We start from the raw sequence: 24650 nt of genomic DNA, 5'->3' as shown, positions 1-24650 counted from the left end.
CCCTGGGCAACCTGATCTATGGGGTCTCTATGGGGTCTGTATGGGGATCTATGGGGTCTGTATGGGGGTCTATGGGGTCTGTATGGGGATCTATGGGGTCTCTATGGGGATCTATTGGGTCTATGGGGTCTCCTGGGCAACCTGATCTAGTAAAGGTGTATGTTTGGTGGCCCTGCCAGGCAGGGGGTTGGAACTCCATGATCCTCGAGGTCCCTTCCAACCCGGGTCATTGTGTGATTCTGTGACACTCGGTGCTCTGCGCCTCCCGGCCGCCAGGGGGCGCTGCGTTGGGAGGTCCGCCCGTCCCGTCGTACACCGCTCCAGCAGGGAGACGCTCTAGACAGGAGTTCTCAGCAGGCGGCGGCTGACGTTGGACAACAAAGATGGCGGCGGGGAGCAGCAACTACTGGGAAGGCGAGTGGGGTCGGGGCGAAGATGGGCACGGAACGGGGCAGGGCGAGGCCTCGGCCGGGTCCCCTCTGCCCGCTCGCGGCCGCACGGTGCGGTGTTCTCGTCAGCCGGGAGGCGCCGGTGTCCGGCTGAGCCCCGCGGCGGGGAGGCCCCTGCGGGGCGCGGCCTGTGGGGCCCTCAGCCCCCGTTGTCACCCGCCTCGGGGGGGGCCGCCCCTTTCTGAGGGCCCTGTGTGTGACTCCCCCCGTTCCGTGCAGATCTCAGGAAGCAGGCGAGGCAGCTGGAGAACGAGCTGGACCTGAAGCTGGTCTCCTTCAGCAAGCTCTGCACCAGCAGCCGGGACGGGCGGCGCGACAGGTATAGGTACTAAGCCGTTTCTTTATGTTTTTATTCGCTCTTTGCAGAGTTTGCTTCGTTTGTGTGGTTTGCTTAATGCTGGTTCCCTCTGCCACCTGTGGCATTGCTTAAGAAGCTTACCTTGTGCTGCTGGTGTTGGGCTGGGGAAACCTCTCTCAGGTGCCAGCATCGAGGTGTGTGCCCCACCTGAGAGCACACAGGGTGTGTGTTAAGTTGTGCTTAAACTTCAATTTGTACTTCATGGGATCAGCACAGCTTGGGTCAAAAGGGTCTTTAAGTTCCAGCCCTCCTGCTGTGACCAATGTCCCCACTGAATTGTGGGGAAGGTGCATGAAGGAAGGATATGGCTTCCCTAGTGCGCAGCTGCCTGCATCGTTTCCCAGTTCTCCTGCATTATGGTTCTCAGAGACTCAGTAAGTGCTTTGTACTTGTGCAGCTCAGCCTCACTCTACTCCAGTGGGTGGCTGTGCTGCTGGTGGGCCTGTGTAGGACTGGGCTGTGCTGAGCAGCCCAAGGAGGACACCAACAAAGTGGGGAAGTGAAGCAGTCAGTCTGTGGCAGTTCCTTCCCAAGGGGTGGCTGTTATTTCTGGTTTCCTTTAAGGTAAGTCGTAATAAGGAGAGCTGTATGTGTATGTTTGTACGTATATATAACAGAATTTGTTTGAAGAAATTGCGTCTTTAGGCAGATTTGTATTTGACTGGAGGATTAATATGATAAAACTAACCAACAAGTTGTATGTTTTAGTAACTCACCTTCTTCCACAGCTCTGACACCACTCCTCTCTTAAATGGATCGAGCCAGGACAGAATGTTTGAGACGATGGCTGTGGAGATTGAGCAGCTTCTAGGAAAGGTAATGCACAAAATACCGTATATTTACATCAGCATTTTGAAGTATTACTGTACAGATTTCTGTGATGAGTGTTTAGAAAGTGATAGTGTGGGTGGTAGAGAAGTGTTGCTTGCTGAAGGTGTGTATCTGATATAAAGGAAACCTCCTTCACCTTTCAGGTCATTTCAGGTTGGTTTTGTTTTTGTGTTGATTTTTTCTCCTCTTGCAGCTTACTGGAATAAATGACAAAATGGCAGAATATACAAATAGTGCAGGAGTTCCATCCCTGAATGCTGCACTGATGCACACATTACAGCGTCATAGAGACATCTTGCAGGTAACAAGCACATGATCTTCTTGTTGTGTTTTATTACTTTGGGGTAATGATTAGAGTTATTAGCAGCTTGCTCAGACACACTCCAGTTGCCTGTTGGCTGGGAGGAGGCTCTATAAATGTCTGATATGAAAGAAACAACAAAGCTAACTTACTGAAAATAAAGCCCTTTCCTCACATGTGCTGCAAGCACAGGGGCTGAAAACATCCTGACAAACAAACGTCTCCAAATGAGGTCAGGGTTTCAACAGCTTCATGCATACATTGTGATGTTAATGTAATGAGTTGGTCTTGGGCTTTTTGCTATAGAGATGTGAACATTAGACTGAAATGGCAGGATTTGAGTGTCTTGCTTAGGTAACTTGATCTCAGGACTCTTAACTTTGGAGCGATTGTTTTATTACAGGATTATACTCACGAATTCCACAAAACCAAAGCGAACTTCTTGGCAATAAGAGAAAGGGAGAATCTGCTGGGATCAGTACGAAAAGATATTGAGTAAGTTGTGTGTTGCAGCAGCGGTGTGGGGCTGTGCCAGGAGGGAGAAGGCAGCACCTCCTGTATGAGTGTGCTTGGCTTGGGTTGATCCACTGCGCTCTGAGCAAAGTGAGAGTAGTTGCATGAGTTCACAGATTTACTGAGCTTCTGATTGAAGTATTTGCTGGTTTTGTTTGCTAATTTTAACCATGAAAATGTTTGTGAAGGTAACATTGTTAAGCACAAATCACTTATAAAATGTTTGAGCGTGACCAAAGCTTTTCTGGTTGGTCATTTCAGAGCAGTACAGCATTGATGTTACATGGATCAGTAATGTCTATTGAGAAACCTCTGGAGAAAACGTTCAATTTTTACTTCTTGCATTTAGGTCATATAAAAGTGGGTCTGGTGTGAATAACAGAAGAACAGAACTATTCCTGAAGGAACACGAGCACCTTCGGAAGTAGGTGTTACTTATTATTGCCTGGTAACTTGCATGTTTCCCTATGGTGGAGATTGCAGATTTTTCTGGGGGGGTAAAAATTCCAAGTGTGAATGAGAACTTTGTCTGTGATTTTTCCCTACCTCTAACAAATGTGTACAGAAGGCAATGGAAGAGCCTGGCTCCAAAATACTCATCAATCATCCCTATTAGACAAGGAAAACAGAGGGTGCTGCCTTTTTATTCTTGCTGCAGAGGACGTGAGGTTAGGAGAGGTTTTATTTGTGCATTCCCCGTGCAGCAGAAGCAGAGCACTGCTGGTGTTCTGTAGACCACTGGGATGCAGCACCCATCTTCATGCCTGTTCTTGGCTGCAGTCATGCTAAGCTGCAGACTCACACCAGAGGGCAGGCTTTCATTTAAAAGGAGGAACGACCTCAGTCTTTCTTTAGGATGAATGATCAGGGGATGTAAGGCTTCCACATGTAAAGGAGGCTTAATATTTTGGAGGTGAACATCACCTGAAACGTTGGGCTTGAATTAACTGACACTGATTCCTCAAGTAAACTGGGTTCCTGCCAGATGTCAGGATTCCTATGTTGAGTTATTTTTCTTGTAGGGGTGGTGATACGTTATGAAGTATTTTAGGTAAAGCTACATATGAAATATTTCTGCAGTTGTAAAATATGCTTCAGAAAAGCTGAGAATCTTCTGAGTGCTGCTTTGAAAAGGGGAAAGCTTGAAGTTCTGCAAATAACTGTTACCTGAGAGATGTTTTCAGACACTGAAACCAGAGCTCTGTGAGACATCCATTGCTTTGATCGCTTCAGACATACTAAGCTCTCTGTATGCTTCAAGGACAGAAAATAGGTGAAAAATGAGCAATTTCAGAAACAGTTAAACTCTCTTCTAGGCGATAATTTGAAGATATCCATCAAGGCTAAAGGAAAACAATTTAATATGAGTTGGGGATGTTTAGGAAACAGAAGTAAAACTAATCGTGGCGCAGTACTGCACAGCAGAGATAACTTGAAGGTGTGTGAAGTCAGTTTTGGCAAGAAATCAAAGCCTGCAAGATGCACAGAACTCCTGAATTGAGACTTTGTAAGCTTAGATGTACTGGCAAAGGACTGAAGGCTGTGTGTGTTTTGAGGTGTTTGCAGTGCAGTGAATGATGGCTAATTGATAGAAATAAGCACTGTGTGTAGATTGTCATGAAGGGGCAACAGGGAGAGTTCAGGTGTATATTTAGTGATGTTGTGAAGCGTGTGAGAAGAGTTTGAAAATGGAGATGGGAACACAGAGTGTGCAAGGGATTATTGTGAGCTGCAGAGTGGTGACGGTGCCACAGCAGTGATGAACTCCTATTGAGTAGTGGAGTACACACTTGGTTGTGACCCTGCTTAATGTATGATCGTAAGCACTGTGGGGGTAAGGAGAAGTGCCAGGAAGCTCTTCTTTGGGTGGGCCTTGGGACAGATGTTGAGTTTCTGCTTTGTGCTTAAATCTACCTTTTGACATCATCCTTTCTGGAAAGACTGAGAACGAAGGAGAAGTCTGCCTTCCCCACACGTAGATAATGAGGGGAAATAAAATAATAATAATAATCTGTGAGTACAAAAGTTTGATGAGTAAAAGGATCCAATGTACATTAAGCAGCAAGGGAATGAGAGCAGCAGAAGCGCTCTGTGAGCCCTCAGTGCAGCACACACACACACACTGCTCTCCATTAAGCTGTGGGCATCGGGCATCCATTTGGATTCCCTTCCCTGGGCTGGTGCTGCTGCTGTGTCAGTGCTGCTGGCACAGTGTGCTGCTGGTTCCTTCCATAGCTCTGGGCTTAGCAGAGAGGTGGGTTTGTCTCAACGTTACTTCCTGGGGGTGAGAGGCATCAAGAGTGTTTCACTTTGTGCTTTTATTTCTGTCCCAATGGTCTGGGGGTTGGTTTTCCTACCTCTGGAGAGAGAACCAACAGTGCTGAAAACTTTAATAACAATAGTAATGAAGACTTTAACACCTGTTAATTAAAAAGAGGCAGGAAGGCAGTTCTCGTTGTGTACATACCTCAGGTCTTTTGGCTGCTTAAAGAAACATCAGATCTCCCATAGCAGCATCTCTGGTTGATTTTGTTTGATTTGTTTCTTTGGGGCTGTGCTGTAAATGTGTCTGTGTGTTTTTTGGCAAGGAAGTAAACAAGTCGTTCTTTTTCTTGTAATGTTTCCCATCTAAAGGAAACAAGAATTTTGATGAATAGATGTAGCTGAGCCGTTCAGAAACTGCTCTGAAAAGTGCTGCCTCAGTGGATGGAGTCCTGTGGGCTCGATGTGCGCCCTGAGAAGTTGTGCAGTTATTGATGAGCTGTGCCCAAAGTCAGCAAAGAAGGGAGTAATGCATTTGATTAAATTTGCAGTGCTGTCTGTATGCAAGTGAGAATGTCTGCCCGTGTTAGCACTGAGTTGTTGGGGAATGGGGAATGAAATCGTGCTCATCAGCTCTTGCTGGAGCTCCGTCCTGCCGTTGTTGGATTGCTGTGTGATTGCTGCTTTGCTGCTTAGCTCCAAAATCAGACATTTGAACATTTCCAAGAGGAGCGCTGCTGGTGGCTGTGCTGGTGCAGATGGCACGGGCTGATTGAATCACCAGCTGGCTCTGTTTGTGGTGAGTGCAGCCCTGCAGGCCCTCAGCCCAGCCAGGAAGGAGGTGTGCAGCTTCCTGGGGTACGGGGTGATGCGAGGGGCTGCACCATGTTCACACAGCACTGCTCTGTGCCCACAGCAGGTGGGGGAGCCCAGGTGGGCGGGTGGCACAGTGGGAGGAGAGTGAGCAAATGACAGGAGGGTGTTTGCATTCTGAATGCAAAAGAGGAGCAGTAGGAATACGGGAATGTGCAGCAGTTGCGTAATTGTGCTATAAATAATGCATACCTGGCTCATGGAGATGTTCGGGATAAATCAGTGTTCGTGTGGGACTTCATCCACGTGAAGCACTCTGAGGTATTAAATGTCTCTATTGCTACTATTGCGTTTCATTTTCCTACAGAACTATATCAAATTTCCCGTGTTTTTTAGGGCAGAAATGGCCGCATTCTGTAGAGAATAATCACCAGGAAACCGCCTTCAAACTTTGTTGGTAACACAGCTGAGCTCTTAACATAGGGAGTGACTTCTTCACTGTTTTTCCCTCTTCCTACTGATGTTGCTCACAAGTGCTCAGCATTGCTGTGCACAGAGAAGTCAGCTTAATGAGATGCTGAGGCACGTTACAGGGATCTTCCTTAAAGAGCATTGGGGGAGAAGCTCCCAGCATTCTACCTGGCTGTAGTTTCCCTTTCTTTGTTACCCCCTGTTCTCCCCTGTGGGCCATCTGCACTGTCTGTGTTGTGCTGTTGTGTCACTGGGAGTTTCAGTGCACCTCCAGTGTTGGCTCAGACCCAGAGTGCTGCCATAGCCACCCCTTGCACCCCACCCTCATTTCCTATTGCAGGGGATGCACAGACTCCTGGGAGCAGCTGCTCCAGCTCTTTTCTGCATCTCCATCACACAGTGCAGAGAGAGAGAGAGACCATAAGAGAAATGGCGAATTCACCAATTCCTTCCTCCTTCCCAGGGTGGTTGGGTTCAGCAGGAGGGAGCTGTGCTCATCCTCCATGCCTGGTGCCTCAGAACTGCTGAGCTCCGCTGTAGTTGGGCCCAGTAAGGGCTTTCTTAATTGCTCCGCTCGCCTCTAAATTGAGCTTATTTTGTCTTCACGTCAAAGCAGAATGCGCTGTTCTTGTCGCTTTGTTTTCTTAATTTTAATACAGATTTTAGCTGAAGCAGAACTTGGTAATGAATAACTTTCTTTGCTTTGTAGCAGTTCTGGAAAAAGCCAAATAGATCTGCTGTGAAAGGCAAATCCATGCTAACCATCAACTTGGTTTGGACGGTTTGGCAAGAAGCACTGAAAAAGGTGCAATTTGGCTGCATGCTTGCTGTGCAATAGTTAGAGAGGGCTGTGGTGCTTTGTCTATTGAACCGTAAGATATAATGTAAGGCAGGAGCGAGGAATCTAGGTTAAAACGTTTCCATGCTGTGATTAACTGAAAGAGCTCGAGCAGCATTGTGTCACCAGTTTCCCAAATGCGGTTAAATATCATTGGCTCTTTGTTTCTGGAACAGGGAAAGTTGGGCAGTAATTGCATTAGAAGTGCTGGTGCAAGCCAATTGGGATGCTCACTGTAATTAGCCTCCAGACTGAGTTGTCTGATGCAGCTTTGAACCTCCCTAACGCTGAGTTTTTGGGTAGGGCTGTACATGCCGTCCTAGAGGCAGCACAAATAAAATGGTTTTTAAGGAAGAGCTCTGAACAGAGGAGCTTTTTGCTATCCCAGAGCGTCACAACAGCTTCTATCCCTGTTTCCAAACCCAACTCCTGTATTCTCATTCTGCTCTGTCTCCTGTTGCAGCAGGGTTTTCTCAATGGCAGTTGCACATCAGTGACTCTTCCTTCAGCCTGGTCCCTTCTTGGGACTGAGTGGGCTTTATCTGTGAGCCTGCTGGCAGAACCTCATGGCAGGACGACACAAGGCTGTGTGACAGCAGCTGCATCGCCTCCCTCTGTAGCATTCTTGGTCTGAGTGCAGGATTCATGCATCCATCACCATCCTTATCCACAAAGCACAACACATCTGTTTTCATATCGTAATGATAAATGTTTCTCAGTAAGGGGAGCAAAAAAACTTGTGTGGGGGGGAAAAGACTGGAGAAAAGGCATTTCACTGCTTATTAGGAGTGTGATATGACTGCATGAGCGAGCTATTGAAGTAGTTTAATGAGAGTTTGGGGTGGTTCAAAGGCTGCAGGCAGTGAAGGAAGATGCTCTCCAGGGTGTTGTTACTATTTATAAATTATTTTCTAAAAGAATACGAAAATCAGCCTTTAGCATTTCAGGGTTTGAAAGAGGTTTTCCTTTTAAAAATAGTTTGAGCTTCGTTAGAGTAAAATCAAGGGGTGCTTTTCATCTCACTGTGCTATATTTAAGGCTTAAAACGAACAGAACAACCACTAAAGATTGTTGTTAACCTCACAAGGTTTATCTGCAAGCTCTCCTTACAGTTAGGTTTCATTTAAAAGGCAGTGGGGATAAATTCCCTGATGCCTGTGGTGAGATGGTCACACCTCAGTGTCTGTTCCAGCAAGGAGGGGAGTCTGGGGGCTTCCTTTGGAGATTCCAGCACAGAGCTACACCAAGTTGTGCAGGTGAGAAAGGACACAACCAGGCAGCATCATTGAGAACCTCAGAACTCATGGTTGGTACAAAGTGTGGAAGGTTACGCGTTGATTGCCACGTGCCCCCTTGGAAAAGCCCATGAAATCCATCCCAGGTCTTTACAGACATCTGCAGAAACTCGAGGGCAAACCCTCACAACACAGTTGGGAAAGATTACCTGAGTACATCCCGAACAAAGGAAACTAATACTCTGCTCTGGTTTGTGGTTCTGGGCTTTGCCTTAATGGCAATGGCTGCCCTTGATGTGGGGACATAAAGCCACCCTTTAGGCTTCACAGCTCCACTGTGCACTTCTGGAGTGAGCTGCTCGTTTCAGAAATAAACAAGTCAGCCACGTGTGCTGATTTGCTTTTCATTTTCCTTCAAACACCGTTTCTTAACTAGGGCAGCTTTCCTTCCACAAGGGCTGTATTGAAGTTGGGACTTTGACAGGTACCGAAACACATCTTCCATGGGTGGGTTCTGAAATGTAGGTGCGGTGTTCACACAGATCCGACAGTTGTGGAGTTTTGGTAAGGTTTCTTTTGTGTAGCTTATTTACCATGAGCAAATTAGCCCTTATTTAAGAGGGGCTGCTATTGGTGATTGCAGAACTTATCCTCAGTGAACACTCTGTTCACATACATTCACAACAATGATGCATAAAGTGTAATTTTACAGCTACAGAACGTGTTAAAATCCCCATTCGTGAGAAGGAAATGGTTTTAAAATTAAGACAAGTTTCCTCCTGGTGCTTACAGCACTATAGAAAGCGTTCTGATGTAGATATTCCCTATAGAAATGTATTATGAAGCAAACATCTTCAGGAGAAATGGACCCCTCCTGCTGTTAAGATTACCAGACGATATGTTGGTTTGGATATATGTGGTTGTATGGGTACATGAAGCAGTGATTATTTCTATTTGTCAGGAATCTATGTTATATCTCTTGGAAAAATTATATGACTGTACAGTGTCATTGTTGAGTTTATTATTTGAACCTCTGTACCGCTGCCTCAGGATGAGGTGCTCATTATCTTCAGCTGCTACATGGAAGGCACTGCCGATGTCCTGTTACCCTGGGTTACTCATGGTCTGACATAAAGCATTGCCTCCCACTTTTGGAGGTTTCAAATGCATTTTTTAGCTCACTGTACCATTGCAATAATCCTTTCCTGAAGCATAGGAAGCAGGTAAGTAGTTCTAACTTCAGGTGCTCTGACCGGGTCCCAGGGTGAAGGCTGTGTCGCTTCCTACGCCTACCAAAAAAACCCCTCAAAACCATAGCAGAGTTGAGAGGTAGAAAACCAATGTGTATTTTAGGCTTTGTACTGAAATAAAACTGGGTTGTCATCTCAGGGATAACTCTCACTTTGTTTCTGTGCTAGCTTCACTGGAAATCAAGAAGACACTTGAGGTATTAAATACCAGGTTGTCTGAATGGCCAGGCTCTTCAGGAAGGCACTCTTGGCATTCCCTTTTCGCCATTACTTATGGGTGTGTGAGTAGTAGGACAGTTTTTCCAGCCTTAGGAGAAAAAGGTTGAGGTAGGGAAGAGGCACCATCTTTTTTGTTATAGTAATGGTTGTGAGCAGCTTGTGTTTCATGGGTTGGTGCATCAGTCTCATTGCTGTGAGACTGACAGGCTGTCTTTGGTGTGCTCTCTTCTGTCACATTGGTGTTGGATATTGAAGGCTGTGTGCCCTTATAGGCGTTGCTTGGTTTTGAGGTGTTATTTTTCCCCCTTAGTTAAAGGTATAATTTAAATTATATCTTCTAAACCAGAGGAGATAGTGACAATAGCACTACTGCTGAATGCTGGTTCTGCATTCAGTACATAAAATCCAAGGAGATGCCGATAGAGCCCATTAGTAAGTTACTGGAATTGTTCTGACAGCTGTGGTTACTGATAATGACTTACAGTAAGACCTGCCCTCTCCGTTCATTTAACTTTGTTCCTATGGGTAATAGGGAGCAATTACACGGGAGGGTCAATCTATCCAGGAACTTTCCCAACCATGGACAGAGAGCCTCTAGAAACTTCGTTATGTGGCTCTTGGTGCCATCCTGGCTTTGGTTTTATGCTTACTAATAGGCAACAAGCTGCTGCACTTCATTTAGATGATAGGAGCTGTTTTCATTTTAAGTTTTTCACTGCATTCTTTGGGTAAACTGGATAGTGCAGATTATTGAGAAGCCTCTTATTTCCTTATAGATCTGCTTTAAAGGAAGAAGTATTGCTGTTACTCACCCTCCTGGGACGCTCAGACATCAGGCACTCACAGGAGTCTTTCTGTGTGCCAAAGAGCTTTCTTGGCTAACTCTTCTTTTTGCAGAAACGTTCATTTTACTCTGCTGATGGTTCCCAGGCAAAAACATGGAGTGCAATGAAGGTGTGGGCTGTGCCCTTTGGAGATCCCAGACAAACAACGTGCTGCTGGCCTCTGAATGGAGCTCCACCCCAAAGCAATGGCATCCCGTGCATCGTTCTCAGAACAGCCATAGAGAAAATCTTTCTACTGCGTGCAGTCCATATGTAGGCAGAATTACAGCTGTTAGATGGCTGCAGAGCTGTGTTAGCTTACCTTTAGTTCAGATCCAAAAGGCTCTTCTTGCTGTAACCAACGCGCTGTTGAGATTTTTACTTAATGATGTCTCATTAGGAGTCTGGTTTTAATGAGTTGTTTATCACAGGACTGCAGAGTGGTGGTTGTCTTCTTGTCTCTAACCTCTTACATGCTGCATGCATGTGTACGAGGCAGATGTGAAGCATCTGGAAGGAAATCTAACACCATTAAGTTGGTACGTCCTGCCTAGAGCGAAGGTTTCTGTTCATTGTAGGCTAACAAATTGCTTGCATTGGCTTAACAGCAACACAGTGATGTGCTATCATGATTTTTCTTCCCTTTTCCAATGTTGCAGCTCTTCCTCATCCTTCCTGAACATGATTGCTGATTGTCACGCTCCCCAGCACAGTAGTCCACAGAAATAAGATGGCTTATACCCACAGAGTTTGAAAGCCTGGTGACATTTACATTGTTAACAGTTCTCATACTTGTGCTGGTTTTTGTTGTGTTGTTCTAGGCTGTTATTTCATTTTGGCTACTGCAACTGAAAGTATGAAAACCTTGCATCTCCTCAGTGCCCGGCTTGGTGCTGCTGTTAACAAACCAACAGAACCCACTGGTTGTGTGGGTGTTGGAACCTTTCTCTCTCTGCTTTCCCAATGTTCGTCCCTTGCAATGCCCATTCACCTCGAGTGCTTTTGTGTTGGCCCCAGTCAGTGAGGCTTCTGCATCAGTTTTTGTCTTCATTAGCAGCTGTGTCTGTACTAGCAATGCACCTCCAGCAGAATTCTTCCTTTCTTTGATGTTAAAATGAATCAAGCTTGATATGAGTCTGATAAAATCTGGAATCTGATTTATTATCACAGGGAAGACTGAATTCCACTTCATGTTTTTTTCTAGTGAAGTTCTTGCAGAGCTTAATGATATTTAGGATGTTTTTGATGCTTTGGAATCTTGATGGCACTGAAGCATTGCTGGCCTTCTGGATGCTCATTGTGTTCCCCTTGTGAGATAGGAATGGCTATGATGGGAATAACTGTGTAAGAATGATTTGCTTCATCATAATGAGCACAATTGTATTAGAGTATCAAGGCTCTGCAGCATTTGCATTCCTTAAAGCTCCACGTTGCCTGGTGATTCAGGACTGTGAAAATAGAAAAGGTTTGGTGTGAGCAGCTTGGGAGAGCGAAGGCTATCGATGAGTCTTGCAGTCAGAGCAAAGTGAAACAAGTGCTGCTGTGAGGAAAGAAAAAAGGAAAGAAAAATTAATTTTAAAAGCTGGATATAATGGGCACTCAGCTTTTCTATCCTAGAAGCCTGTTTTACTTAAGTTAACCCAGAGGAAAGATTACCTGTCCATAGATTTAAATGATGAACTGCGTGCCCTATCTTTTCTGAAGGTAAGGTTCTGATTATTCCATGTGTATGACTGCTGCTGCTGGATCTGTGCCTCTTATTGCGGCAGGTGATGACCTCAGCATCTTTTAGCATTCCTTTCACATAGTATTTTTAAATGACTTGGTCAAAGTGCCATCTGTCTCGACAGGTGAAAGTGCCCAGCTTACTGAAACATATGCTAAGTCGGATTCATATTGCCCAGAGCGATCTCTTGTTTGCTTGGATGCTCATAAGGCAATGTCCACTGGAATTGCCTCCATAAAATGGAGATTTTCCAAGGAACTCCGTAATGTTTTTTTGGATGTGTAAGATATACAAGATTACCTCAGCTCATCCTTTTCAATAATCAGGGTGATTGACTGCCTTGTAAGTTGAGAACCATAAATCTTGTGACTTTCAGTGCCAGTTAAATGCTTTGGGTAGTCGTTCTGCTTATGGTATTAAATACCATACAGTGGACAAAAACAGCTTTACTTCATTAAACCAATCAACTCACAGCTGATCTGGCTCTTTGGAGCAGAATAAAGTGCTCCAGTTCCAGTGTTCTCAATGTTTGACTCCAGTTGCATCCCTCTCAACTCCAACTCAGACTAAATATCTGTAGTGCTCTGTGTGTTGTCTCCACATCTCAAGCTGTGGACTTGCCTGAAGTAGCATCTATGGTGGAGCCCCATCCCTGGAGGTGTTTAGCAGCCATTGAGACATGATGCTGGGATTATGGCAGTGGACATGGTGGGGAGGGTTTGGGTCAGACCTGGGGCTCTGAGAGGTCTTGCCTTGCTTACAGTTGGGAGGTGCTGCTCTAGGAGATGCTGAGTGCCTCTTCTTCTCCAGAGCTGTCATTATATGTGTGTGCCAGGTCTGTGTTGTAGTGAACAGCAACTGCATCCTGAGACAAGACTTACCAAGGGTAAATTTGTGGAGGATTATGTCATGGAAATCACTGATGTAATGATCAGAAGTACTGAGTGTTTGTTCCTTTTTTTAACTTCATTTTTTTTTCTTCTTGGCTTTCAGCTCAGATCGACTGATAGAAGAAACAATAAGGTAGGAATGAATTTACTAATTCTCATTATTTTCTGTACAATCAGTATTTGCACTGAACTGTATTCAAAAGTCTCAGTCACTTTCTTTATACAATAACTGTATTGTTCACAACTTGTACACGGCATTACAGGGAAGTGGGGTTTTATTTTTACTATTCAACATTGACAGAATGGTGTTACTGAAATAGGTTTTTTCAGCCTAATTTGGAAAAATTTAGGTTCCCGTTCAAGGATGAATACCCTGTATGACAACAATGGCGATGGCTGAGCAAAGGGAATCTCAGGTTGAGCTGTTGTGGGCCGTTCCAACAGTGGATGATTTTCTGTAGTCCTATGATGTGTTCAGCATCCCAGTATGCAGATGATACTGGTAGGGACTTGGACCTTATGGGCTTGAGTGACTGTTGCTGCTGCATAGTTACTTATCCCTTGGTTTTCATGTGGTTTGAATATTTAAGAGCTGCCTTTTCTAACCGATCTGGAAATTTTAGAATCATAGCATTAGAAATTACTTTTGGGTGCCCTTCCCAATCTTTCATTGAACTCTGAGATTTTGAAAACCAATAATTCAGAGTGCCTGACTTAATGGTTTTAAGTCTGAGATTATTGCTTTAAAAAAAAGAAAAGGAAGAAAGCAAGCACGATACGGTTTCAGATAATGCATGTACTGGCATAAGTGATGAAGAGGAGTAATTAGAGGCTCTGTGTCCATTAAGGGCTGGCTAGCTTAAGTACATTCAGTGGGCTCAGTATAATTAACATGGTGGAAGAATGTGTTAAACCACCACGTTAATGTGCTGTGACAAACCAGAAGTGGTCACTGCCATAATGTTTGAAAACGTGGATGCAGCCTCTCCTCAGGCTCATAAAGATATTTGCCGATCTTAGCACAGATATTGCGAGTCTTCACTTTACTTTGGTTCTCATCTTCTCCTGATTAAACATCCTCTCCTTTATTGCCACAACTGCATCCCTACTTTTCCAACTCATAAAAACACTCAGTGCTTGTTGAATCTCTTCCTTGCTCTCTTTGCTCAAACGCTCTCATAACTAAAGCATTACAAAGCCTGTGATGACTTATTAAGCTTGATATCCTGCAAAATGGCTTGTGTTATTTGAGCTCTTTGCCTGGTCTCTTGATTATGTGTCACTGAGAGTATGAGATAAGTGAAGTCCTGAGTGGGTTGGCTTGCAAGCTGGGACTCAAGCAGGGCACCTACCTGTGTGTTGCCTGGGTTCTTTGAGCTGTGAGCCAGCCCCATGGTGTCCCAGCCACTGTATCATCAGGAGGTGACCTACCTGCCATAAAAACACATCACACAGGACACACCATTCAATTTAGATCCTTTAATTCAGTTCTGTGTCTGATGAAGCCAGGGTGATTTTTTGCAGTTGGAGGTACCCAGGTGTGGTTCTCCTGCTCTGTCTTGCAGTGCACTGAAGAAATGCAGGGTCTGACTTGTCCTGCGTGTGTTTCTTCCATGGAGCAAGCAGACTTGCAAGAGGATGCATAGGTGCTGAAGCTGTCGTTCCAGATGTTGTGTTAAGCATGAACCTTTTAATGAGATTTTTAAATGAATTATGTGACATGGCTGCTAACTGCAGCATATTTCTGTCCAGAAAGGAGTGGGAAGTGATAGTTTGTACTGCAGTTCTTTTGGAACTGTGTTCACTCGTCTTAGATATATTTAAATATAAGCATAGATTCTGCTTAATATGTTTGGTGTTCTCAGGTTTTCATTTTCAAACATTATCACTTTCTCAGAATAGCAAATGATTTATTTCTTGTTTTCCAACAGCTTATATTTTTAGGTTGCTTCACTTTGACAATTCGTTACAGTTTGGCATGCACGGTGTGACCAGCTCCTAGGAATTCATTGTCATGTTCCTTCTGATGCCCGATTTAGGCTCCCTTGTCAGTCTTTGTCTATTAGCAGGATGGACTCGGAGCATTTTAGCTTTGACCAAACCCATCTATTAAATAAATAAATGATAGCTGTGTGTATACAGGGGGGTGTTCCTTTGGGTAATAACTAGGGTTTAATATAAGAGAGAAATTCACTAGTGTTCAATCTTATCTTTGCAGAAGGGGTGGATGTGAGCTGGGCTTTGAGTCCTAGCTCTGCTCAGGACAGTGTGCAGAACCTGGGTGAAATCACACTCAGTTCTGGGGCAGCGTTTCTTTGGCTTCTATCTGAACCTTCATCAGAAGACATGATAATCTGTAATATGCCTACATAGGTGTTTGTGTGTCTGTATGCATGCACAAAGGACAAAAAGTGTAGTCGTAACTGTTATCAGTTTAGAAGCAGAGCTTGCATTTCTATGCATAGTCAGAGTCCATTCCCTCATCACAGATGTGGTCATGCATTTAAAGAAGCAAGCATGATTCACGAAGCACAGAGTGAAGCAGAACTTCCCGTAACACGAGTTACTTTATTTTTATAAGCGTGTCTTCCTCCTTTAGAGCTTTGTTTTAGTTCTGTGCTGTTACAGATGGGACTGAGCTGCCTGAATAAATGAAGCAAGGAGCTGATTTTGGTTGGCTGATATACAGCATCTGAATGGCTGCTAGGTGGGGTAAAGGTACCCAACCCATCTCTACTGCAGAGCTGTTTAATGAAGAATGTGAGGAAGCCTCAGTGCTTGAGACTGATGCAGTCAGGGACCAGTTCCTGTGTGTTTCCATTGTGGTGGTGCTTAAATGCAATGGGCTCAGGTTCACAGGTACAAAGGCTCAGGTAAACCAAGCAGTATTTCAGGTAATGGGTGCACAAAGAACAGTGCTCTCTGACTGAGTTTTAACTGTAGTCCTAAAATGGCTCTTCCAGGTGATCAAATACATCAGTTGGTTCAACAGAGCAGGTGAATTGGTGAATCCACAGCAACAAACACACACACCTTGCTTAATGCCAGTTTGTATGCAGACCAAGAGGAGCAGCTTTGGTCAGTTGTTCTTACACAGAGGAGCAGCACGAGTTAATGGATGGGGGGCACTTCCTGAACACCACAGAGGCCCCAGCAAGCCCTCCAGGTGGAGTAGGCAGATACAGTGTGGAAGGGAGCCTGAATGAACTTAGTGCTCCAAGCACACTTAGGGCTCATTGATCCAGGCTTAAGATGGCTGTGAGCTGTGACAGTGACCTTGTGCTGTAGGTCTGAAAGGGCCACTGTTGGGCTTGGATCTGCTGGGTTTTGCCAGATGTTGTGGCTGGCTGCAGTGCCCTGATGGGGAAACCAGCGGTACATGAGTGTGAGCAAGCATAAAATGCTCCTGTAAGTTGGGATGCCTGAATGTATTTCACTCTCCCAGAAGTTTCCCTTAGAAATGTCTCCAGGAACTTCTTTTAATCCTCGTTATTCATGCAGGTTTGGTCAGTAACAAGTGTAATCTTCTGAGTTGTCCCACAGCACTGCAGGGACGTTCTGCTTTTTCTGTTTGCAATTAACACCAGCCGAGGAGAGCAGCATTCCTCAAACTCTTCCTTCTTAATCACTGTAGCTCCTGAGTCTAAACTTCTGTGTGTTGTTTCTCTATGTGGAAATGAGCGTGCTTGTCAAGACAAGGCTCGGTATGGCTACATGGAATATCACTTGGGGCTACAATAGTAGCCTGCTCTTTCATTTTCAATGGCAGAACTCAGCTGGAGTTGGGATCTGCTTGATTCAACAAACTGTCCAGTTTATGGTGTACACGGGCAGGGCACCTTTATGCTTGCTGGTAATGGAACACCCATTTCTTACTGGGGGTGGAGGTGCACCTAAGCCTTGTTCAAGGAGTCGTTGCCTTCAGTTGTTAACGATCTGTATGAAAAGAGAAATCACGTGAGGGTAAAAGAGAGGGATTAATGGAAACAAATGTTGTTTCATTCATATTGCTGCGCCTCATTCATTGTTCTGCAGAGAGGTGTTGCCCGCTCACTTTCCTGTTGTTTTAGCTGTAGATTATTCTTAGCACCAGCAACTTGATCCACTCTTTTCTTCTTCCAGCATTGCCATGGCAACGAAAGAAAATATGACTTCGCAGAGAGGGATGTTGAAGTCGATACATAGCAAGATGAATACCTTGGCTAGTATCCTTCCTCTAAAACTGCTGCCAGTGCTTAAGAAAGAGGTACAGTAACATTTCTTCAGTAGGTCACTGATTCAGGGATCAAAATGCTTTGGGATACCAGCAGCTGTATAACCTGCAGTGGGTTTGTTGGGTTCTGGGTGGGATTTTTTAATCTAACTGAAGTATCTTAATGACAAATGCGATGAACAAATTGGTTTTATTCAACTTTGAATCCTGCCTATAGACCCACATCTTTTTTTTCACGTGGCGACCTGTAACAGCACTTAATGCCTTTCCAACTCCACATCTTGGTGTTGGCTTTCAAGACCAGAGCAACTGCTGCTGTTTGGTGTTATTTAGCTCAGTTTTTATCACCTGCGGATTCTCCTGTCTGTCACAGTCTTGCAGATGTTAAGATTTGGTTTCTTAGCTTAGGATAGATTTACATTAGCATGAATTGATGGCAGGAGGAGTTCTTCATGTGCTGTGCAGGGAGTAATGCATATACATGCACTCTGCATGCTTCTATCAGTCAACTGCCTTTGCTTGTTCTCTTAACCAACAGTAACTATTCCATTAAATAAATATCACCAAAATGTTATATAGTTCCCTCCCCCCCCTTTTTTTTTCCATTTAATATAATTATTAAGATTAACAAAGTCTCATGTTGGAGATGGCACCAAGCACTGGTAATTTAGGTATCAAATACTGAGTTCTATGTAAATGTGGACTCTAAGCTGTTCCATTATCTCTGGATTTCCTCTGATTATTAGATTATAATGTCTCTGCCTCGTTAGCAAAGCACAGTTGTAATCCTGCTTACCTCGTTAGTTTTCTGATTGCATCTTTCTCCAACTCGGGAGTCGTTCTGTACTTTGTGGCATTGCTGCACGTACAGAATTTGGGGCTGGTTAATTAAGACGCTGTTTTGTTGGTGTGACCTTAACTCACCCTGCTTAAAGATCGGTTCCCAGCAGTGAACAGCCTGATTCAGAGGATCAACCTCCGGAAACGAAGGGATTCATTCATCTTGGGCAGCATCATTGGCATCTGTACCATCCTACTGCTGCTCTTTGCCTTCCATTGATGGATGTTCCCCCAATGGACTCTGCTAAACTCATCACCACCATCCCTCCCCCCAGCCAAGGGAAAGTGAGTGGGGGAAGAGATGGACTTCCAGCAGCCCGCTCCCCCTGGCTGGGGCTGTCAGCATGATGTCTAGAGTTAATGATGACAGACTGCAACACTGGTTTGGGGTTGAAGCTGCAGTGTTTCTCCTTCCCTGCCATACATCTTCCTTTGGTTAAATTGGGTGGGTTTTTTAATTGTTTTCCTCCTTTAGTCCCTTTCTTACTGCAAGGTAAGTAAATACGGCCACTTAACAACACCAGTAGAACAGCTCCTGTGCTCAGTGGTGCTGGGGAGGTGCATTGCTGACCAACAGGTGGGAACAGCAGGAACCCTGCTTTGCCTGCAGGCACTTTGGGGCACTGTTGTCCAGCAAGAAGAATATTGCAGCTTTAAGCCATCAGGTTGCTTTAACTACTAGCTACGTGTTCTGTAATTCTTTTTGACTCATGGTTGAGGTAATAGTTCTTTCTACATCGTTTGTGCTGTGAAAACTGTGCTTCACACAAACTCCTCAAAGAAAAGGATTGCTCCGTTCTCTTTTTTGCACAGAATCTGAATTAACCTCCCTCTAGGAGCAGTGATAAGGTTTCTTGTGGCTTTAAAGGGACTAAATGGGTCCCCTTCTGTCAGTGAGGGAGCACAGTGCCCTCAGCAGCTGCTTACCATCCATAGTGTTCAGTCATCTGAAAAGTGACCAAACGTGAGTTCACCTAAGAGCAGTCAGGATTTTGGCTGACATCATAGAGGTCTTTATAAAGACAACGGCTGAGAAGTCTATATTGTAATTTACATAAAGTTCTTCTAATAGCATTAATATTTTTACACTGTAAGATCTAATCTACACTGTCAGTTGGAAGTGAAAACGATGATGGTTCTACCTGAGGCGAATGCATCTGAGTGCAGAGGTTTTGGACACACCTCCTCATAGTGAAGAGTTGAATGTAAAATAGCAAACCAAGTTTTATTTACTGTTATATGGGGAAGTTGGTCCTGTCCAGGCGCACAAACCCTGATGTGTTTGTGTTGATAACGGATGGCAGGAAGGGCTTTGATATTGCAGAACCACAAACGATGGATTTTTCTTTCTGCTCTTTTTCTCCACCTGTCATATGATAACCCAATGAATCCCATTGAAGCACTGGAATGTCCGAAGGGCTTAATCAGCTCTTTTGCAGTGCTCCTAAGAGATTCCATGTATGCCATTGTCACGGATTTCAGGTACCCTCCAGGTTATCTTCCTAAACAGAGCCTAGTGGGACGGTCACAGTGTTGTGCTGCTTTCCTTTGGTCTAGGGGAGGTTTGGGGTTTGTGCCTGTGTGGTGTGCAGCCCACACTGTCACCCCTAAAATGTTTGTATGGGTTGGAAGCTTATTCTGCAAGTGAGGACTTTGTGCTAAAAGGTCCACAAAGGCTTCCAATCGGTCGTCAACGGGATTAGAAAGCATCTGGAATTAATACATGTAAATAAAGGGTGATTATTTGGTTGATCTGGGAATATTCCTGGTTTGATATAAAGCGTTTATTAAAGGGCTTTAGGAAAAACCATGTTGGATAAAGGGAGTTCATTAATGAAGCTGTGTGTTGGGAGATCAGCCCTTATCTCCCCCATCCCATCCCATGCAGGACCCCAGCTGGCAGTTGTGCATCTGCTTTAGGATCTGTAGGATTTGGCTGCTCTGTGGAGGGCGCTCTGAGATCTGCACTATCATAAATAAACTCATTTCCTTAATCTGGTAACCCGTCTTTTTACTGGATTTAATTGTCGATTTGGTGCATATATTTAATCTTATTGTGTGAAAAAGCTGCTATGGAAAGTATGTAATTATATGTAAACGGGATCGATTTTTTCTTTCATGTTACGAAGATGTTTTGGAGGAACTGATTTATTTTGGCACAAGATAAATATGCTGAATTACCTCTGATAAAGCTTCACTGGAAGTGCTGGCTCCGCTCCTTCCATGCGGTTCTTAATCTTTAGGAAAACGTGGTGTTGAACAGATTTCATGTCTGGAATTCCCAGCACTGTTGTAACTCAACCAGATCCTGCTTTGGTGACTCCTCAGCCCTCAGACAGACCCCAGTGTTTGTGGCCGTGCTATTTCTGCCTGTCTGAGCCTCCCTCTCTGTTTGCTGGAGCCCATGGGCAGCACTGGGTGTGTGTTTGGTCAGCACTGAGCATTGCTGTGGCAGAACCAAGGATGTGGGGGTTCCTGCTGCCGTGGGGAGGCACAGTGGGTTTGTGGTCAATACTGAGCTCAAGAGCTTTGGGTGTCAGCGTTCTGGAAGCTCCTTCTGGGTTCATTGCACTGATTGAGCAGAACCTTTTGTAGCTCTGACAGTCCTCTCTTTCCAAGGTCTTAAGATTGCTGTGAGAAGAACCGGTTCCTCACTGGATGATGCTGAAAACGAAAGAGCAGAAGAACGTGTTTGTAGGTGATGTAAAAGTTCCAGCTCTGTGCTGACCCTTCGTCCTCCAGGAGTCCCATTCCCAGCTGGGGAGGCTCCCATTTGGTCGGGTTCATTGGGCCTCCCCAAACCCAGCAGCTTGTTTGCCAACATCACCCCACGCATAACAACTTCTTAGGCATTTTTGTTTGCCAAAACCTTTCATATGGAGCAGACAGGAGGTGTGATGGGAAGAAAGAACTCTGAAACTCCTTCTCAGAGTCCTGGATTACAGCAGCCCTCAGAGTGGAGGTCCTGTTTAACAACACACAGCCAAGGAGTGCAATGGGACAGAACTGAGCCCCTTACTGGGTGACATCAGAAATCCTGCTGAGATCCATGGGCTGGATGCACCAACCCAGCGCTGCGCAGGGTGAGGAGAAGTGGTTTAAATCAACGCTCCCTCAAAATGAAACCACCGTCACCATAAAAAAGCCATCAACCAACAAAACCTTCCTGACTAAACATCCCAGCCCGGACTTGTGTAAGTTAATTTCTGATTGTAGTTTCTGATGGCACTTTCTGATTCTTTTTTTTTGCTTTTCATGGAGCTGCTTGAAGCTTACTGTATCTGTAATTACTTTTCACCTATTGTGCATTCTCTGGATGTAATTACAAAGCTTTGATATGTAATTTAATAATAAATGAGGACTCTAAGCAGGGTGCTTGGTTCTTCTCCCGGGGCAATTTCTCTCTCCCCGGCTCCAGTGAAGAAGCAGACATTGCAGAGCTCATCTCTGCAGTTTGGGGTTGATCCTGGATGTACACGTGGGTTTGTTTGCTCCTTCTGTGCCACAATGTGTTTCTCTCAAGGTGAGCTCTATGAAGGTCTTGATACATCCATAATTTAAAGCATGGGTTCCCAAATCTGCACCCAAACTGGGGCCAACGTGGAGCTGACGGACTATAGGAGGTGTTGCTCTTCCCTCTTTTTAATCCACTTCTTTATGGTTTGGTTCCTATGCTTCCTCTTCACAGCACAACACCAGGTGTGGACCTGCACTTGGAGCTCAGTGCAAGCAGCGTGGAAGCCCAGAGCCATGAACCACAGCATCTCATAACAGCACCCACAGTCGGCTTGGAGCTGCCCCTGCATGAGCCGCAGCCTGGGGAGGTGCTGCAGCAGTGATGAATCCCTGCATCCCTCGTGTGCCTGCAGACTGATGGGGGTGAGCAGTTCTTCCTTCAGGGCAGCTTTGAGTCTTCCTGCCTGGAGAGCCGGCTCTGGGATGGCTCTGGGTTCTCAGAGGCTGCTCTGCCTGCAGACGGGAAGCGCCGTTCATTTTCCCAGTTGCTGCACTGGTAATAAGTGGTGCATAAAATTCCATCTTCGTTTGGATTAGGAAGTAAATTATTAATGGGGTTGAATCCTTTTTTTCCAGCTCCCTGTACATTCAATAATTTATAGTGGCACAAGCATCAGAGATACATTTTTAACCATGCACCTCCCAGCGCGCTGGTTGGTGTGTGTGCTCAGCTCCTCCATTTCCTGTCACCGTTCCTTGCTCCTAATGGGACCCTGAGGCTTTGCTAACCCACTTTTGGAAGCACTGCTCTTAAAGGAGGAGAGGTCTGGCTGCGTTCTGACTCCCTCCACCATTTGAAGCAGCGTTTGTGGTCCTCTCACTGTGTTTTTTCTTCTTCAGAACCACCACTGAATCCTCACCCCGTGATGTGCAGTGCTGGGAAGCAGATCGCAGCCTCTTCAGGTGCTGTTCCTCACCCTCCTTGCCCATCCCTGTCCCACGCAGTGCTTTTGGAAGAGGAATCAGAATCCTTCAGCTTGAGTCCTGCTGAAGATGCTCCTGGAGGAGCTGGTGGCCTCTTGCTGCACATTGCAGACCCCGCAGGTCCCATTTTGCTGCTGTTTGTGCAGTGGAAACTTCCTTCCAGCGCTGCCCAGACACACAGGCTGCTCCCCGGCCCCGTGCTGAGCTGGCTGTGTTGGTGCTGAGCCATCACATTCGTACGGCCGCCTTCGCTCGGAGCTCTGCAGGAACAGCGCAGGTGGAAATAAAGGAGCTGCGAGGAGTCCCAGAAAGTGCTGAGCGGTGACAGCATGACAATTAATTCCATTCCAGGTTAACTGTGCAGCAGGAGGACGTGCCGTCAGTGCAGGGTGGTGCATCCTCATGCTCCGGTGGCACAGCACTGGGGGCAGCGGGCAGTTTCCCCATTGCTCTATAATGGAGTTCCCTCTGGGTCAGGCGTGTGTCACCAGAGCTAAATTTACCCACAGCCATCAGCGAGGTGGGGCGGTGAGTCAGGCTGTGACAGCCTCATGGCAGCGGGTGGAGGGGGCTGCCAACCCCCAGCAATAGCCCGTCCCAAATCAGCGTTCAGCCCACGGTGCACACAGAGCAGGGCAAGGGAACAGCGAGCTGCTATTCCTGGGTTTCCCAGTGTTTGGGGTAATTTGAAGACTTTCCAACCTCTATTTTGGTTTAGAAACGTATAAAGGAGAAACAAAGCTCACATTTGGGAGATGAATGAGTTCATCTTGTCCGCATCCAAGAATACTTCAGCTCTGCGCAGCTGTGGGAGGAGGGGGAAGAGGGATGCTGCCATGTGGGTTGGGGCACTGAGAGCTGGGGTTTAACAGACGGGCTTTGAGGAATGGCACCTGAGACCAAATAATGGGAGAAATTCCTTAGGACCTGCAGGCTGCAGTCAGCCATCCCTGTGAGCTCATCAGGAGGAGGCGTTTTGATGGGAAGGCTCCATTCCCCCCTCTGTTACAGCTGGGTAAGGTGAGGAAGTCCTTCAGCAGCTCCAACTGCCCTGCAGAATGGAGGCAATGGGGGCCTTTGGTTGTCACATCTCTGTGCTCAGCTCAGGGAGAATCCCCGTGGCTCTATTTTAGGAAACCTGGAGATTCATCAGCAGCCAGCAGAAGGAAAGGGCTGAGTGCAGAGTTATGGGTGCCAGAGCAAATCTGGACGTCTCCCCATGTTCCATTGGGAGCTCCCATGGAAAGCAGCTGGGGAAGCGGTGACCGACTTCGTGTCCTTCACCCAAACCCCCAGACCTCACCCAAACTCATTAGAGGTGAATGGAGAGCTTATGGTGCTCAGCGAGAACCATATCCATGCGGAAATGGGATTCAAACCTCTCGCTGTTCCTTCTCCTATCTATTATACATGAGCCATCAGAGCAGTGTATTAATAAAACAGGAGTGAAAGCACTTGGCACTGCCCTCTCCTTAGCAAAACAGCGGAGCAGAGGCTGTCAGCTCCCACCTTTTGAGATCTGGAGCTCCATCTGCCCATTGCTCCGGGGCAGTGGTTGGTGCTATGGCTGCACCCAGTGGAGGGAGCACTCTGTGCTGCGGGTGATGGGATTCACACTGGGAAAATTCTGGATGTGGCAAAGGAATAGGGTTAATGTGTTCAGAATGGCTTAGCGTGGTGCAGAGCCCAATGGGAGATGGTGTTGTGATAAAGGGGAAGGGCATGGAGAAGGCTGGTTAGGTCTGTGTGCTGCAGGACTGTTCAGGCAGTACCTCGTAGTATGAAATGCAGGTGATGGATCCACAAACCACAACTTCAGCTTTTGTCTTTTGAGAAAGAAAATGAGGGATTTGGCCCTACCGCTGCCTACCAACAGCCCAAAGCTCTGCTGGGCTCCTTCCTACAGCCACCATTTGGGATAGGAATGAGGGGATGGAGGAGGCTGCCCAGGGCGGTTGTCCATTCAGGAGATCTGTGGTTTTGATCAATAATTTGAGGATTTGGGTTTGGAACGTGTCTGCATTCTCTCCTCATTGGCTGTGCAGAATAAAGAGCTGCAGAGGTGAGGCCTGCTGGCTACAGCCAAAATGCCGCATTGCTCTCGGAATGGGGAGCAATAATTAAACCAACACCTTGAATTTGATATATTGCTCTCGTTTAGACAGAAGAAGCAAATC

General features: G+C 45.8%; 1 protein-coding gene across 3 annotated transcripts; it reads left to right on the top strand.

The window, feature by feature from the left end:
* The first annotated feature begins 362 nt into the window (after positions 1–362).
* Positions 363–23927, top strand: GOSR1 (golgi SNAP receptor complex member 1). Of its 3 annotated transcripts, XR_014936509.1 has the most exons (11): positions 363–414; positions 669–774; positions 1536–1623; positions 1832–1939; positions 2343–2434; positions 2802–2876; positions 13084–13113; positions 17103–17226; positions 20653–21227; positions 21722–21912; positions 22390–23927. XR_014936509.1 is itself a non-coding variant. In XM_015880894.3 (9 exons), exons 1-9 carry the CDS (start codon positions 384–386, stop codon positions 18251–18253), a joined length of 732 nt encoding a protein of 243 aa, XP_015736380.1. In that variant the 5' UTR covers positions 363–383; the 3' UTR covers positions 18254–20236. The 3 variants fall into 3 exon arrangements, 2 of the variants coding, with proteins under 2 accessions (XP_015736380.1, XP_015736379.1); XM_015880894.3 differs by lacking the exons at positions 20653–21227; positions 21722–21912; positions 22390–23927 and adding an exon at positions 18129–20236 and having other exon boundaries at positions 669–768; positions 17103–17185; XM_015880893.3 differs by lacking the exons at positions 20653–21227; positions 21722–21912; positions 22390–23927 and adding an exon at positions 18129–20236 and having other exon boundaries at positions 17103–17185.
* Positions 23928–24650: the final 723 nt, after the last annotated feature.

This window comes from Coturnix japonica, chromosome 22, assembly GCF_054131305.1.
Source record: "Coturnix japonica strain WE chromosome 22, WE-NBRP24, whole genome shotgun sequence".
Lineage (NCBI taxonomy): Eukaryota > Metazoa > Chordata > Aves > Galliformes > Phasianidae > Coturnix > Coturnix japonica.
The sequence above is the reverse complement of the archived record's forward strand: the minus strand, read 5'-3'. Positions and strand labels throughout refer to the sequence as shown.

What these genes read in the sequence shown, in the direction of transcription:
- GOSR1 (XM_015880893.3), top strand. Translation starts at nt 384, where the DNA reads ATGGCGGCGGGGAGCAGCAACTACTGGGAAG. An exon ending in GTCATAGAGACATCTTGCAG is followed by an intron (nt 1,940 to 2,342) that starts GTAACAAGCACA and finishes GTTTTATTACAG; the next exon opens with GATTATACTCACGAATTCCA. An exon ending in TCAGTACGAAAAGATATTGA is followed by an intron (nt 2,435 to 2,801) that starts GTAAGTTGTGTG and finishes TCTTGCATTTAG; the next exon opens with GTCATATAAAAGTGGGTCTG.